Consider the following 14,120-nt stretch of genomic DNA (forward strand, 5'->3'; position numbering starts at 1 on the left):
CAACTCCCTTAGGAATGCCACGTACGCCGTATAGCGATAAAAGCATTCCGCCAAGTGCGACGATAGATACGGAAATAGGTATAACATTGCCTATTTCTTTTGCCAGCGGCGATAATGAAATAAGTAGACAATCGCCATTTCGGGTAATTAAGTTCTCCGTAGTAGTGTGCCATTTATATTTATATAAGATTTTCATCCGACAAAACTCGAGATTTTTTTCTATCAATAGACAGCCGATCCCACACTATATTGATTCACACTTCACGACCGGTCAATGAATATATTGACATTTATACTTGCACAGAAAAATAATATTATTAATAGGTATTGCCTTCTAAGATTAATTTGTCTTTTTGTCTGGCTTTTCTTTTCTTTCTATTTTCGAGAAGCACCGTGCAATATTGCAGTGACTAAGCGTTTTTAAATTGTCACATTACGCCCTTCTTCCATACGTGTTTTATATAGCATTACTCAGCATAGCGCTGAATGAAATGGGGTCACTTTGAATAGTTAACGCCGAAGACACCACTCTCTCGTACAATTCCTACGGAAAATTTCAGTCTCAAGGATTTGCCCGGCTGGAACTTTATAACATCGAGTTCGTTCAATTCTTAAAGTACTTTTACGAGAAAGACTTTTTTCAATCTTCTCTATTGCGCACACTTAAATTTTCACCATTTCAAACTTGAAGATTTTCTCATCAACATTTACCAAAGTTAAAGAACATAACTCGATACAAATTGTTATTAGCGATAAAGTTGTAACAATGACAATTCAAAAGGTTCTCGCAAAAAAATCTATACCTTTGTTTAAAGAAGAAAAAATATGTATATTAGCGTGTTTAATATTTAACTTTGCTGACATATACACCGATACCTTCGTTATATAATTATTGTAATTTAACTGTTTTGCTGAGATAACAAAGCTACTGTCTCACTCGTTATCTTAACTAACTTAGCGATGTGCATTGCAATTTATTGCCTCCGGTAAACGTTTTGCAACGAACTTTTTTACGTTATTAATAATGTAAATTAATGACATCAAAGTGGAATTATACGCGATCCGCATGTCTGATTTAAAGCAGATTTAATTGACGAGACGTAATTTATATCGCCGTAATTATATTCATTGGCCGCGTTAAATAGGTTTTCCAAAGATAGAATATTGTACAAATATCAACGCAACGTATTTGTGTTGAAACGGTATGACAAGAGTAAAGTCATAATTCTATCATTGAAATTATTCGCGTGCAGTGTTTGCACGATGGAATAAATTTTAGTATGTTATTACGTTATTAATTGTTATTTAAACCGAACGTCGTCAATCTATATTTTAAAGTCGGTTGCTTGTAATCGCCGTACCTATATAATATAGTGAAATTAAATAACAAATTAAGCGCGTCATTTGCATTCATCTTGAAACGCTATCAGAAAAACGTCGTCACGAGGCGCATAAATTTCGCATCGATCTCTTCAGTGCTAGAAAAAGAAATTGCCTTGAAGAAATCGCTCGTTACTTGGAGAGGGAGAGGACGCGTAAGAACACCCTATGCTGCAGTTTGAAACTTCCTAAACGACATTGCCCGCGACATTCATGGCACCGGGAGGTTGCATTTCATTACATTATCAACTCGCTCGTGCAAAAAGCGTCTCTGCGCTCATATATTTTCTCGTCGAGTCGGCCGAAAAATTCAGAGATCGCAGAAATAAATAATCGTCCCTACGGCCGCGTGGAAGAAATTACGGTATACGCGAGCGGCTATACCAAGTCAAGCTGACAGAAATCGTTCCCGTTCGCTAATCTCACGAAGGTCTTATAAGTATTCATTCGTGAAGTTATATAGAGCCGCCGGCACCGCTCCGCCGTGGCAAAGCGGATTGGGAGGGCCGAAGGGTGGTAGTGTGCACCTCGCTCGAGGGCGGCTCGTGCAAGAGGAGCGCAGCAACTAGGTGGTGTTCTAGGTGGCGCAACCGCGACGAGCGAAAAATCGATACCCCATCGTTTGCCGGCGAACGAAACGGGCCGTCTTCCAGTACGCGGCTCGTGTGCACGAGATAAACACGGCCATCACGGATCGGCAATCGGAATGGAGTGACGCGTGAGAAGTGAGGTCAGCCGCCCCCCCTCCCTGATTGTCACCGGTCCGGTCATCAGGAGCAGCATCATGGTACGTCCGTGCGGAACGCTTGATGACTCGATGAACGGGCGCGCGCGACATCGACGGGTGCTGATAATCGCATTAATGATTGCATTCGAATTGCGAACGGCGATGACCCGCGAGGGTTCCGATCACACGTTGGAGATATATACCCCCGCGGAGTCTCTGTCAGCACCTGTGCGACGTCGAAGGCAAATGCATACGAAATTTACCCCCCTGGTGAATTACGATTATACGTCATTCATGTCTCCTTGTATGCGCAGTACGGTTTCGTGAATTACGCCCTCGAGCTCCTGGTCTTGAAGACCTTCGGCAACGAGACGTGGGAGACGATAAAGTAGGTAAAAAATAGATTGCCTGTTTCTGTTGTCTTTCATGTCTTTTTTTTCGCACGGTTTTCTATACACCTGCACGAACCCTCCCTACGGCGTTTTGCTTCCTATCGTCCGTCCGACGGGCAATCAAGTATTGACATAGGTCAGTTACAGGAAGGATAGTTTGTACATTGAGTGGAATAAATTTTATTATGAGCTCTATGTCGATATCTATATTCTATACGATGCCAATATTACATGTCATGTTACATCCACATCAAAGTTGTTGTATTCATCAAAGTTTCTATGCCACGTGGGAGTTTTCTTTCGCTATCTTAATATTGAGAATTATAGAGATATTATTTCTCTTGGACTTCCCCATTCATGTTACATATTACTTCTGATTTATGCTTAAAGCTTTTAAAACAAACAATTTTTAAATTTTTGACTTCTATAAGATATTTTATTTTGCAGAATTAAAAGATTACAAGTTCTCAACTTTTTCATGAACATAAATTTAAAAATGCAAATTACCTTTTTCATTAATTATCGCTCTATTTTAATAATAGTCCATAAACTTGCTGTATTGATTACATTCTAAATGTGCGTGATAAAAATATTCTAGTATATATACGTATTCGCATATATCTCAAAATACAAATTATTTTATGAGCAATATAGGGATCGTTTAAAATTACCTATGAGGGAGTCAATTGTCCGCCCCAAATTAAGTTTGTAATATTACCGGCAAAATTGGGTTGCAAAATGTTACGTAATATCAGGGGTATCATTTGGTTTTATAGCAACATCATAACACAATTAGAAAGTAACGTATAGCACTTGACACATGCTTTTAGAACATAAGCTTCAATAATGTTACTTAAAAGAAAATTGAACTATATATAATTGAGACATAAACTTTAATACGTTTGAAATTAATCAGAAGATGAATATAAAGATTATTATCTATTTTTATAACTAATATTAAAATCTGAATGACTAATATTATTTTAATTATTATTCCTATTATGTAGTTACATATATATATGTATTTATTTATTGTAGTTATTGTTATTATTTTCTTATAAGTATACTCCCTTCTGAAGAACTTTTCTAGGAGATAGTCTAAGTTGTTCCGTGATATGAATATTGGTAAAGCTGTTGCAGAAGCTCTCAAAAGGCGCTGAGGTAAGCTTCAAGTGACACCTGATATCCATATCAAAGAACTAAACTACTCTGAACACTTGACACGTAAATTGAATGACAGCAAGACCGCACGTAAAGTGTTTAACAAATTATCAAGCTTTCAAAATTTTTGTAAAGCGATAAAACACTTTTGGAATTTAAACCTGTTATGAAACAATTATTCAATTTCTATGCTAATATCGAATTTTTGCAAAATGGAGAATTTGGAAATGCCATAAATAACGGTTGAATTTTAAAAATGTCAATTGAATATTATTTTATAATTATTGTAGAATTATTTTCTTTTTATTATCGAATTCTTACAATTGAATTGATGATTTAGAAAAGATGCAGCGGTTAATATGGAAGGACAGTTTCTGGTGCGACAAATTTACGAAGACGAGATTACGTATAATCTGATATCCGCTGCTGTCAATAAGCTTAGTACGTATGCTTACGACAGAATCCGAGATAAGTCCGTCGTGCGGACTTATTTGTAAATACCAGAAAATTTTATTAGACATCTTGTGCTTTAGAACTACCTGCCAACGAAATACTCGAATTATTTGGTCGAACGTTCTTCGAGTTCTGCCAAGATTCCGGTTACGACAAGATTCTTCAAGTTCTCGGAGCAACACCTAGAGATTTTTTGCAGGTAAATCTTGAAGGTTGCCCACATCAATTACACAGATTTCTCTTATATGAATAGTTTATTAGTGCGCTTGGTCATACTGGTTTACCGACACGAAAAGTAGAATCTGTATCTTATATTCAACTCGATCCCGTTTACGCTTTAGAATCGCATTAAGGACAGTTTTAATACTCGTTAAATTGTACGTTTTCCGCGTCTAGTACGAATATCGTTATATACCGCAATTTATCGCTAAACCGTTTGCTAAACCAGTCACAGATAGAACAGGATATACATGGGTAAATATATATGAATAAATTAGAAAGCCTTGATATCGTTAAAATTATATTTATATAATTTTGTATATGTTCTAGAAAAAAGAATAAGTATATAGAATTAAATTAATAATTATTATTGATAAATTAGCATAAATTATTAGTAACATTATAAAAAATAAATATAGATATTACGATTATTTTTTGACACTGAGTAAAATTTCGATTTATATCGCTGAACAGCGATGCGCTGAATTTTATTAACGTATATTCAATTTCTCTTAATTATTCATCCCGTGTAACAGAGAGAACAGCGCGATTAAATATAGCGTGGTTTTTCTACTTCCTGCAGAATTCACATTATTTCGTTTACACGTTGCAGTACAATACTGAGAATTATCATGTCGCATAAAAGTGCTCAAACTTTAATATCAGCTGTTGTACATTTACATTTTATATTACCTACTCTTTAATTTTTTGTTCATTTTAACTGTATAATATTTATTGCCTTGTATTTAATAAAAACGGAAATCTATTCAAATATTACTTACACGGATCATATTATTGTTGTAGCATCGCGAGAATATTTTTATCGGAAATATATACATTTTAAATTCATATTCGATATTGGAAACAAAATACATGTGCGCACATATCGGTTATAGACGTATTATACGTCGGTGTCACGTTGCAGAATTTGGACGCGCTTCACGATCATTTGGGTACGTTATATCCGGGCATGAGGGCACCGTCATTTAGATGTACCGAGAGACCCGAGGATGGAGCGCTTATTTTACATTATTATTCAGATCGACCTGGTTTGGAATACATCGTTATTGGAATTGTTAAGGTATTCTATTTACTGCTGTAAAAATGCGATTCGTTATGCAAGACTCGAGAGATCGAAATCTCGCGGAACAAAATTTAATTATTCTTGAATATTATTTCTGAAAATATATTCAACGCTGAACGCTGTAAAAACTCTCGGCTCCGAAAAGTTTCACGAGAAAGAGCGCAGCGATGATTTTATTTAACGGGAATGTCTTAACGAATTGGATGGAAGTGATGGGAGACATTCCAATTTATTTTTGAAATAGACCGTCGCAAAAAAACTGCACGGCACGGACGTTGACATGCAAATAGTGAAGACCAAAAGCGAATGCGATCATGTGCAATTCCTCATAACTGACACATCAGGGCCAGGAGTCGTATCAAACCCTATGATCGCTGAACTGGAAACATTGTCTGTTGGTGAGTGGTTTATCACTGTTCGTTTCCAATAAAAAATATCAGTATAAAAAAATCATTTGATAGTAAAATCACAAATCACGAAATATTACATGTAAAAAAAAACTGTGAAGATATATGATAAAAAAGAAATAATAGATATATTTAACGAATTGCCGTAGAGCCGAAGGTCAGCCCAACGACGTTCTGTCGAGTTTTTCCGTTCCACCTAATGTTTAATCGGGACCTTACAATCGTTCAAACTGGATGTACCATAACACGTGTTATACCGGATGTTTCCAGCGGTCATTGCAAACTAAGCGACATTCTCTTAACTGTGAGTTGAGGAGCATCAAACTACAATGTGTTCGTTAGAATCTATAACATTTTTCTCTTGTTCGCTTCGTCGTAAATTCATGATTTTGTACTTGGATGTATTTTGTACGTGACACATATTTTTTTTCATTTTGCATCTTGTAGACTAATTAATCATTAGTCGTAGATCCATTTAAAGACGTGCTCTTAAGTGTTACAGCTTAAAAATTTACGATATTACGGATTATGAATAAGAGAAAATTTATTCGATAATATCGCTTCAGCATTTCAGCACTGCGCGAAGTATTGTCTGCGCCCGATATCGATTACTAATTTTCAATAAACCTGCCTAATTGTTCCTTGTCAAAGGAATTGCATTAGTGCATAACGCATTGCGCCTGCCGTTACATGCATGCCCATAAGCATGTGAATGTATATCAAATGCAGCTTATTGTGATGGACACAGAGCGTGTTGACCGAGCTAACCATTTAACATAATTTGCGTTATTGTTCATGCGTACAAAATGTAATGTTGTCAATTAGCTTACCATTATAATCCCGCAATTAAAAAAATCGTAGGCACATTGAGTGGTGCCATTACTGCGAATATTGCGTCACGTAATTTTGTTTAAAACAACCGCAATATCCAATAGATTTTGATATATATTATGTAAATCAATTTAATAAATTATTACATGCAATTGGGTTAATTAACTGTCATTTCGGATCTCCATAGGTCAGACCGCATCTGGAATTAACATTTGAGAATATATTGTCTCATATTAATACAGTATATGTATTGAGAACGAAAAAGGGAGTTATGCGGGTTGCCGCTGCCGAGGAATATTCATACTTACGTTTAAAGGTCAGTAATTTATAAAAATGAATCAAGAATGAGATGGAATCAATAGAGAACTCCTCAAAGTTTTTAATTTTTAACTATTCCAGGGTCAAATGTTGTATATACGTGAGACCGATGTGGTTATCTTTCTATGTTATCCAAGTGTTATGAACCTGGACGATTTAACTAGGTAAGATTTACGTAAGATTCTTTTATCATTATTAATCTTCATTATATAATCTATTTATCGGCTATCGCTCTTTTATTGCGCAATAAATAAGGTAACTATATAACACAGGAAGATAAGGATAGAAAAGTATAGTTTATTAGCATAAACTTCTCTGCGCAACCTCGTTGTAGCAATATAAGACTTAAACTTCTTCTTCCCGCTTTTGCGGAATACGTCTCGATAATCTCGTTTCCCTCGGTCAACTTCGGAATCTTTTGTTCGTCCGTGTTAAGCATAATTGGTAAAAGTTTTGTGTTGACATTACTAAAAGTTTTATATACGTGACGTACCACTTGATACGGCGAGAGGAGATGGTTTTTCGCTACCGCGCGTGACGAACATCTCCGCCGCCGCCGCGCCGTCGCGATATCGCATTATCGCCCCCGTGTTATTCTTTCGGCTTCAGGCGGGGTCTGTACTTGAGCGACGTCCCTCTTCACGACGCCACTCGAGATCTGGTCCTGATGTCGGAACAATTTGAGGCGGATTACAAACTGACGCGCAACTTGGAATTGCTCACCGATAAGCTGCAGCAGACGTATCGCGAACTCGACGGGGAGAAGCAGAAGACCGACAGGTAGGGGATTTCCGCCCACGGCGTTTCCCCGTCATCCGGCGAATCCTTGCCGCCGGGCTTGTTCGTCGTTTATCAGTTAGATAACACGATTATACGCGAGATCTGCGACTTCTTTTCCGCGCCGCGGAGCGCGCTTCGGGAATACCTTCCGATGGAAATTAACGGAAATGGATTTATAACGGGACGCGATACCGCGAGACGGGAGGGACTCTCGACTTCCGCTTGCGTTCGGAGGCGAGCAGAAATCATTCCTGAGATTTCCCGCAATTGAGACTCCCTCGTCGAAACTATCCAAATTTAATTTCTCCCGTCGGCGCCGACTTGCGGAAATTTCTCCGAGAACTGTTCGCGAATGTTAATCCGATTAGGCAAAACTAGCGTGCGCGACGGGAAGTTGCGCGACGCGCGACGTTGAATAAAAGATCATCTGTATTCACTGTAGGTTGCTTTACTCGGTGCTTCCTATTTCGGTGGCGAACGAACTCAGGCATTCACGACCAGTACCGGCGAAAAAGTATGATTGCGTTACTCTTCTGTTCTCCGGGATAGTCGGTTTCGGTGCTTATTGCGCCGCTCACACAGATTCTAACGGCGCTATGAAGATTGTTAACATGCTCAACGAGCTGTACACGGCTTTCGACGTGTTGACTGACCCGAAAAAGAATCCTAACGTTTATAAGGTAAATATCTGCGATAAATTTCATTTTTGCTATTAAGTATGTAGCTTGAAAACAGACTGCTAGATACAATAAATTATCGTACATAATTTTTTATACATAAAAGATATTTATGAATCTTTATAATAAAACGCTTTAAAAAGAGGAAATAAATACGCGGTATCGATAATACTCTCTCGGATATATCTCAGGTTTCCATCATTAATTCTGCTTTTCGATCTAGGTGGAGACCGTGGGTGATAAATATATGGCGGTGAGTGGATTGCCGGAACCCTGTCGTTGTCATGCACGATGCATCGCTCGTCTAGCGTTGGACATGATGGATCTCGCGGCGGATGAAGTGCAGATCGATGGGGAACCCGTGGTACGTACAAGCTGTCCGCACTCAGCTGATGGCTGTACTTTGTTACATGACCATGGAGCGAAACGCTTTGATCTGAGAAGAGTTGACAGTATAAGTCAATTTAAGATTGGACGTTAAACGTTGCACATCACGCTCTAACGGCTACATCGAAAGAATCGCCGTTAAAGGAGTTATCGAGACAGTCCATCCGTCGACTTTTGTAGAAAGTTGAAATCTTCTTCGTACCTTTATATAGTTAGATGTATGTATATATATATATATATATATATATATATATATATATATATCGTGTGCGCGAACCGTCTACAATTTCTCGAGGGACAGATGGCATGTCTCACTACTATTTTTGTACCTTTTTGCAAAGAGAACTAACTTCTTTCTTGTCGAGTGCCATAAAATTCTCACGTTACTTAAATATTTAACAACGGATCACAGTTGGAATTTACTCCGTGCAATTCGCGATTAAATTTTCAAGAGAAAAAGGATTGGTGCAATTTTAATGAATTTAAACTTCAGTGCTGCAGACACGTGATATAGAGAAAAGAAGACAATCATTGCAAGATATTTTACGCTTGTATTAAAAGTGTCCAATCTTTTTATGATTTAAATAATTAATACTCTTTGATAACAAAACGATTATACGTGTCACGGGAAAAAGAGAAAAACATATTCCTTTTTTATACCTCTTAAAAGTAATACTATGTTGATTAATTATTATCTTACAGAAAATTACAATTGGTATACACAGTGGAGAAGTTGTTACCGGTGTAATCGGCCATCGTATGCCTCGTTACTGTTTATTCGGAAATACTGTGAATCTTACGAGTCGAACGGAGACCACCGGCCAACCAGGAAAAATCAATGTTTCGGAAGACGCTTACAGGTAACTTACTTAAAATATTGCTAATATTTAAATATGTATGTACAAATTATTTTATACGATAAAATATATATTCAAAATTCGGTTTCTTATTTTTATAATTATGTTTTATACAAATGTTTCTACCGTACTCTCTCTTTCATTCGGTTCTTCTCAGATTGAAGAAAGTTGCTAATGGATCGCAACTTCGGTTTCCCGAACGTGTACATATTACGTTGTCTCACGACATACTTTCCGTTATTCTTGAATGTTTCTGATACTCGCACTCACGAGTGTACTCGTGTCCCTGACAAAGTATCTCTCTAATTCCCAAGATTCATTAACACAGTGCTATTATAAGGCACTATCACCCGACCTTTTAACCTGAATTTTTCTTAAACCTTAGACCTTAGACTTACTTGAATGTCTCGCGCGATTTCGCTCTCGTACATCAAAAATTCCGCTTAAAGTCCGACATACATTTAGATATAGGATTCACATCTATCAAAGTCTCCGTCATAGTTTCGCTTCACTTTCTCTATATATTTCGCCGAACTTCAATATCGAAGATTCGAACTTATACGGTGACTTTAAAAGACTTCGCCGCGCGCATTTGCTGAATTCTGCAGCCGAATCCGGTAGAAAGCGCATTTTATCGAATCACAGTGAATTTCTAAAACATACCTACATATGAATGTATGATAAAATACTTCTGAAATTCACTGCCGGGACAAAAAGAAACGGTCGATGCCGATCGTTTTATGACCACCGCAAGCGAGATTTTCCATCAATCCTGCAGTAGATCCAGATAACTTCTCAGAGACTCTGGAATCTGCAGTTTCTTGATTCCATGAGGTAGCGCCCAATTGCTATGGAGGGTCTCGCGGATTCGGCAACGGCACAGATGCCGGAGTTCCGCCGGACGAATTCCGCTACGTTCCGGAGGTACTAGATTTTGATTCGTTAGATTGGGATATTGCTCGTACAAAGGTACGCTGAAGATCCCGCTGTGAGCGGCGATGTGATCGGGAGTTCTGACACAGGCGGAGGTGACGGTTCGCAGTAGCAATTTCAGACATGTCAGCAAGTGCTCCGGGTAAACCACTTCCTCCTCGCCGGGATGTGCCTCGAACTCGCTGAGTTTCGTTAGAATGATCTCCATCGGCGATGGGGCCAGGTTGTCGGACTCGACCGACGCGCCGTAGCGCAGCATAATCAACAGGATGTCCGGCGCGCCGTGTTGGATCGCGACCCTCAGAGGCAGAACCTGTCCGTACGACTCCATGGGCACGTCGATGAAACGTCTCTTTATCGGCGAGGACTCGCAACGGTACTCGAGCCGGCCGCTAATCGCGTGATCCAAGAAGTACACCAGTGCCCGGATGTTTTCCTCGCGATCGTCGAAGTCGCACTTCCAGCCGGACAGAAAATGCGTTACGCGCGTACCGAAAATCGCCCCGACCAACAATCGCTCGAACGTCTTCTCGCAATAGAATATGTCGTTTAGCAGTCGGCTGACGATCACGTTGTTGTCGATATTCCAGTCGTAGCAGAGCTTCGCCGCTACGTACAGAACGTTGTGGAATTTGCCGAGCAGGCAGATCGACCCGTTCTCCATCATCGTGATATTGTGATAACGCAGAGCCGAAAAGACGATCCTCTCGCACACATCCTGCTTGTCGAGATTTTCCGCTGGAAGCACCAAGCATCGGGCGTGAATCATAGTCCCATCGGTTGTAAAACGGGCGAGTGAAAAAAGTCATGGAATTTCTCCGCGTGGAACGCGGGCGCGAGACGGAGATGCAAATTATTCTGGAATTCGTGGTGATGCGTTTGTATGCGCGTGGTATTTTTCACCGTTACTGCAACGGCATTGGCGAAACAACGAAGACAAATAGAAAGGATTAGGCACGGTTTAATGTAACGGTAAGATCATAATGGGCGGCGATATCTTTCAGGCGTGTTTCAGGCATTCTCGTAGCGCCGCGAGGACAGATAAGAATTTAGCGGATGCGCGTCGTTAATATCGTGGAAGAGCGTATCGTCTACAGGGAAATTTAGGAATTTTCTGTCGGAGATACACGGATAATAAAATAACGTTGTCATACTAATGGTTATCGATTCCCGACGGCGCGGCGGCGGTCCATTTGTCACTTTACGCTAGTCACGCGTAAATATGCGCATAATATATGAACGCGGATATCATAAATCTCGTTACCTTCTGCACAACTGTTTATCACATCCGTAAAATAATTGACCAACTCGCGACGTTTGTATCGCGAGGCTAAGCAACTGCGTTCCATTTCCGAGAATAGCCTGTCGAAATAACAATCTATCAATACCTCCATGGTTTGCGAGTGACTTTAATTAAAAGGCAACGCAATGTCTAGAGAATTCGACGGTGTACGTAATTTCAATGACGGGTAAATATCGCGTAACGGTCGTCGCAAACGTTCACGTTTTAATGATTATCAGCAGAAGAAACAAGCCAGCGCACGACAGGCCTAATTCGATTAGACGTAAAACACGCATTTTGAAGGCTTCTTCGATGCACCCTTCCTGAGAGCTACATCCATGTTAGAAAAGGCTGCTGCAGGCTTCTCATACTTTATATATGTACAAGAGAGGGGAGTCGAGATTTATTTAAATATAACAAATATTTCGTAAAAAACACAAGGAGTGATGACATATTTCTCGCATATTACTTTTTTTCTTTCAAAAATGGCTATTATATTAGCGTCAAGATTTTCACGAAAGCTTATACAATTTGTTGCAGGTATCTTTGTATGCCCGAAAATCAAGACCCGCAGTTTCTTTTGGAGTACAGAGGTCCTGTCTCCATGAAGGGAAAATCCGAGCCTATGAACGTGTGGTTCCTGTCCAGAGAAAGGGAGCTGACATCGTAAATTATCATTGGCAATGAATTTTATAGTTTCGCAGCAATAATTTCAAGAAATCAGTTTGAGGATTAAGCTAAATGTACCACGAAGTAATAAAATTCGTATATTTATTCAAGAAAAGGTAGCTAATAATGAACGTTTTAGCAATGAATGTATTTTGTTCAAGACACTTTTATGACCGTTTACCATATGTTTAATTATATGTAAAAAAGTTTATAAAGAGTTTAGTGTATCGGAACATCGATGTTCCCCACGATCGTTTTCAAGCGAAGTGTAAAATCGAGCGTCGACACTTCGTCTTCGAGCTCGACCGGCTGTTCCGCAATCATGAGTGTATAAGGCAATCAAATATAATCGTTATTTATTTGGCGACATTACGGCGGTAAAATTTCCTTTCCCGTTTCGCGCGACCCACGTCACCCGACGGGTCATCGATAACCGCTTCCAGCGTGGAGGTCACAGACGCGAAATGTCCTGCCCTCTTAGTTAGGAAAAAAAATGAACAAGAATAACCAGATGGATAGCCCACGCTATACTCGCAGGTAAAAGGTGTAACGGAACTTGTTCTAGTCCCCTTTAAGCCACGTCGCAAGGTCGATCTAATGGATTATACAATACATTCTATTTGGTCTTAGAGGCGTTAGCGATGCGTATTTCTTTATTATGCAACATCTTATATAAAATTTTAAAAGTGTAGTATTAATAAGATATCTTTGTAAATGATTCCATTTATATTCCTATAAAATTACTTAGTTTCTAGTAAATTATGATCATAACTATTGCGTTCTTGAAATTGTTGCTTTTATTAGCATTTGATCACAAGCGTGATAAAAAAAATTGAATTTTTAAAGCTAATACATACAGCTGTATCTTAATATTAACTAATAAATGAATAATTATAACTTAGACATCGGATATTTTATATGCAGATTGAGGTGGAAAGGAGCAATTAATAACTAAGATTACGTTAATTATAATGTCCAACATATTTATACCTAACATATGTTGCAGTATAAAGATGGTTGGATATTATAAATAACATAATCTTAGTTATTAATTGCTTCTTTCCACTAATCTGCATATAAAAAATCCGATGTCTAATCATTGCACAATGTGATCAGTTTTAGTGCGTGACGAGCATGATCTAATGAGTAGGCAGAATGCACCGTTATTATCACCAAATGATATGACGTTCTGAGATGTCCTTAATTTGCGTGCGATTTTCTTAACTTTCTTTAGCTACCTCCGTGTCATGGAAATAATTTTCTCTAACTTCTCTCAAAGCATCTATTAAAACTTACCTGCGTTATATAGATATATGTATAAATCTATACAGATGTAAAAAATTTTACATATCGCACCCCGAGAACAATACTGTCGCAACTCAAAAATTTTCAATTTTCAGGAGAGAGAGAAACAATTCAATTTTTTGAAGACTGCTGTGATTTACTTGTTAATTCACTTATGACACTATTCATCCAGCGATCGTAACTTAATTGGTTAAAAAGAATAACGACACTTCTACTCCCGAATTTTGCACATATATAGAATTTTGCACTATTATAGCA

At 38.6% G+C, this 14,120-nt stretch overlaps 2 protein-coding genes across 2 annotated transcripts; one reads left to right on the forward strand and one right to left on the reverse strand.

Moving 5' to 3' along the window:
• Positions 1-1,985: 1,985 nt before the first annotated feature.
• Positions 1,986-12,924, forward strand: Gycbeta100b (guanylate cyclase soluble subunit beta-1-like). The gene is made up of 14 exons (XM_071782420.1): positions 1,986-2,167; positions 2,422-2,495; positions 4,001-4,101; positions 4,194-4,312; positions 5,258-5,413; positions 5,661-5,814; positions 5,973-6,127; positions 6,842-6,970; positions 7,054-7,136; positions 7,582-7,752; positions 8,195-8,432; positions 8,653-8,793; positions 9,519-9,676; positions 12,429-12,924. The coding sequence occupies exons 1-14, from the start codon at positions 2,165-2,167 to the stop codon at positions 12,556-12,558; spliced, it is 1,812 nt and encodes a 603-aa protein (XP_071638521.1). The 5' UTR covers positions 1,986-2,164; the 3' UTR covers positions 12,559-12,924.
• On the reverse strand, positions 9,683-12,422 carry Stops (SOCS domain-containing protein stops). The gene is made up of 2 exons (XM_071782421.1): positions 11,871-12,422; positions 9,683-11,344 (listed from the first exon to the last, which is right to left on the reverse strand). The coding sequence occupies exons 1-2, from the start codon at positions 11,998-12,000 to the stop codon at positions 10,440-10,442; spliced, it is 1,035 nt and encodes a 344-aa protein (XP_071638522.1). The 5' UTR covers positions 12,001-12,422; the 3' UTR covers positions 9,683-10,439.
• Positions 12,925-14,120: the final 1,196 nt, after the last annotated feature.

The sequence above is a fragment of the Temnothorax longispinosus genome, chromosome 6 (assembly GCF_030848805.1).
Source record: "Temnothorax longispinosus isolate EJ_2023e chromosome 6, Tlon_JGU_v1, whole genome shotgun sequence".
In the NCBI taxonomy this organism is placed as follows: domain Eukaryota; kingdom Metazoa; phylum Arthropoda; class Insecta; order Hymenoptera; family Formicidae; genus Temnothorax; species Temnothorax longispinosus.

Bases quoted from the DNA above. Each gene is read 5' to 3' on its own strand.
- Gycbeta100b (XM_071782420.1), top strand. The intron at 2,496-4,000 runs GTAGGTAAAAAA...TTGATGATTTAG, and splicing joins GAGACGTGGGAGACGATAAA to AAAAGATGCAGCGGTTAATA. The intron at 4,313-5,257 runs GTAAATCTTGAA...GTCACGTTGCAG, and splicing joins CACCTAGAGATTTTTTGCAG to AATTTGGACGCGCTTCACGA.
- Stops (XM_071782421.1), bottom strand. From the start codon at position 12,000: ATGGAGGTATTGATAGATTGTTATTTCGACAGGCTATTCTCGGAAATG. The intron at 11,345-11,870 runs GTAACGAGATTT...TGGTGCTTCCAG, and splicing joins GATAAACAGTTGTGCAGAAG to CGGAAAATCTCGACAAGCAG.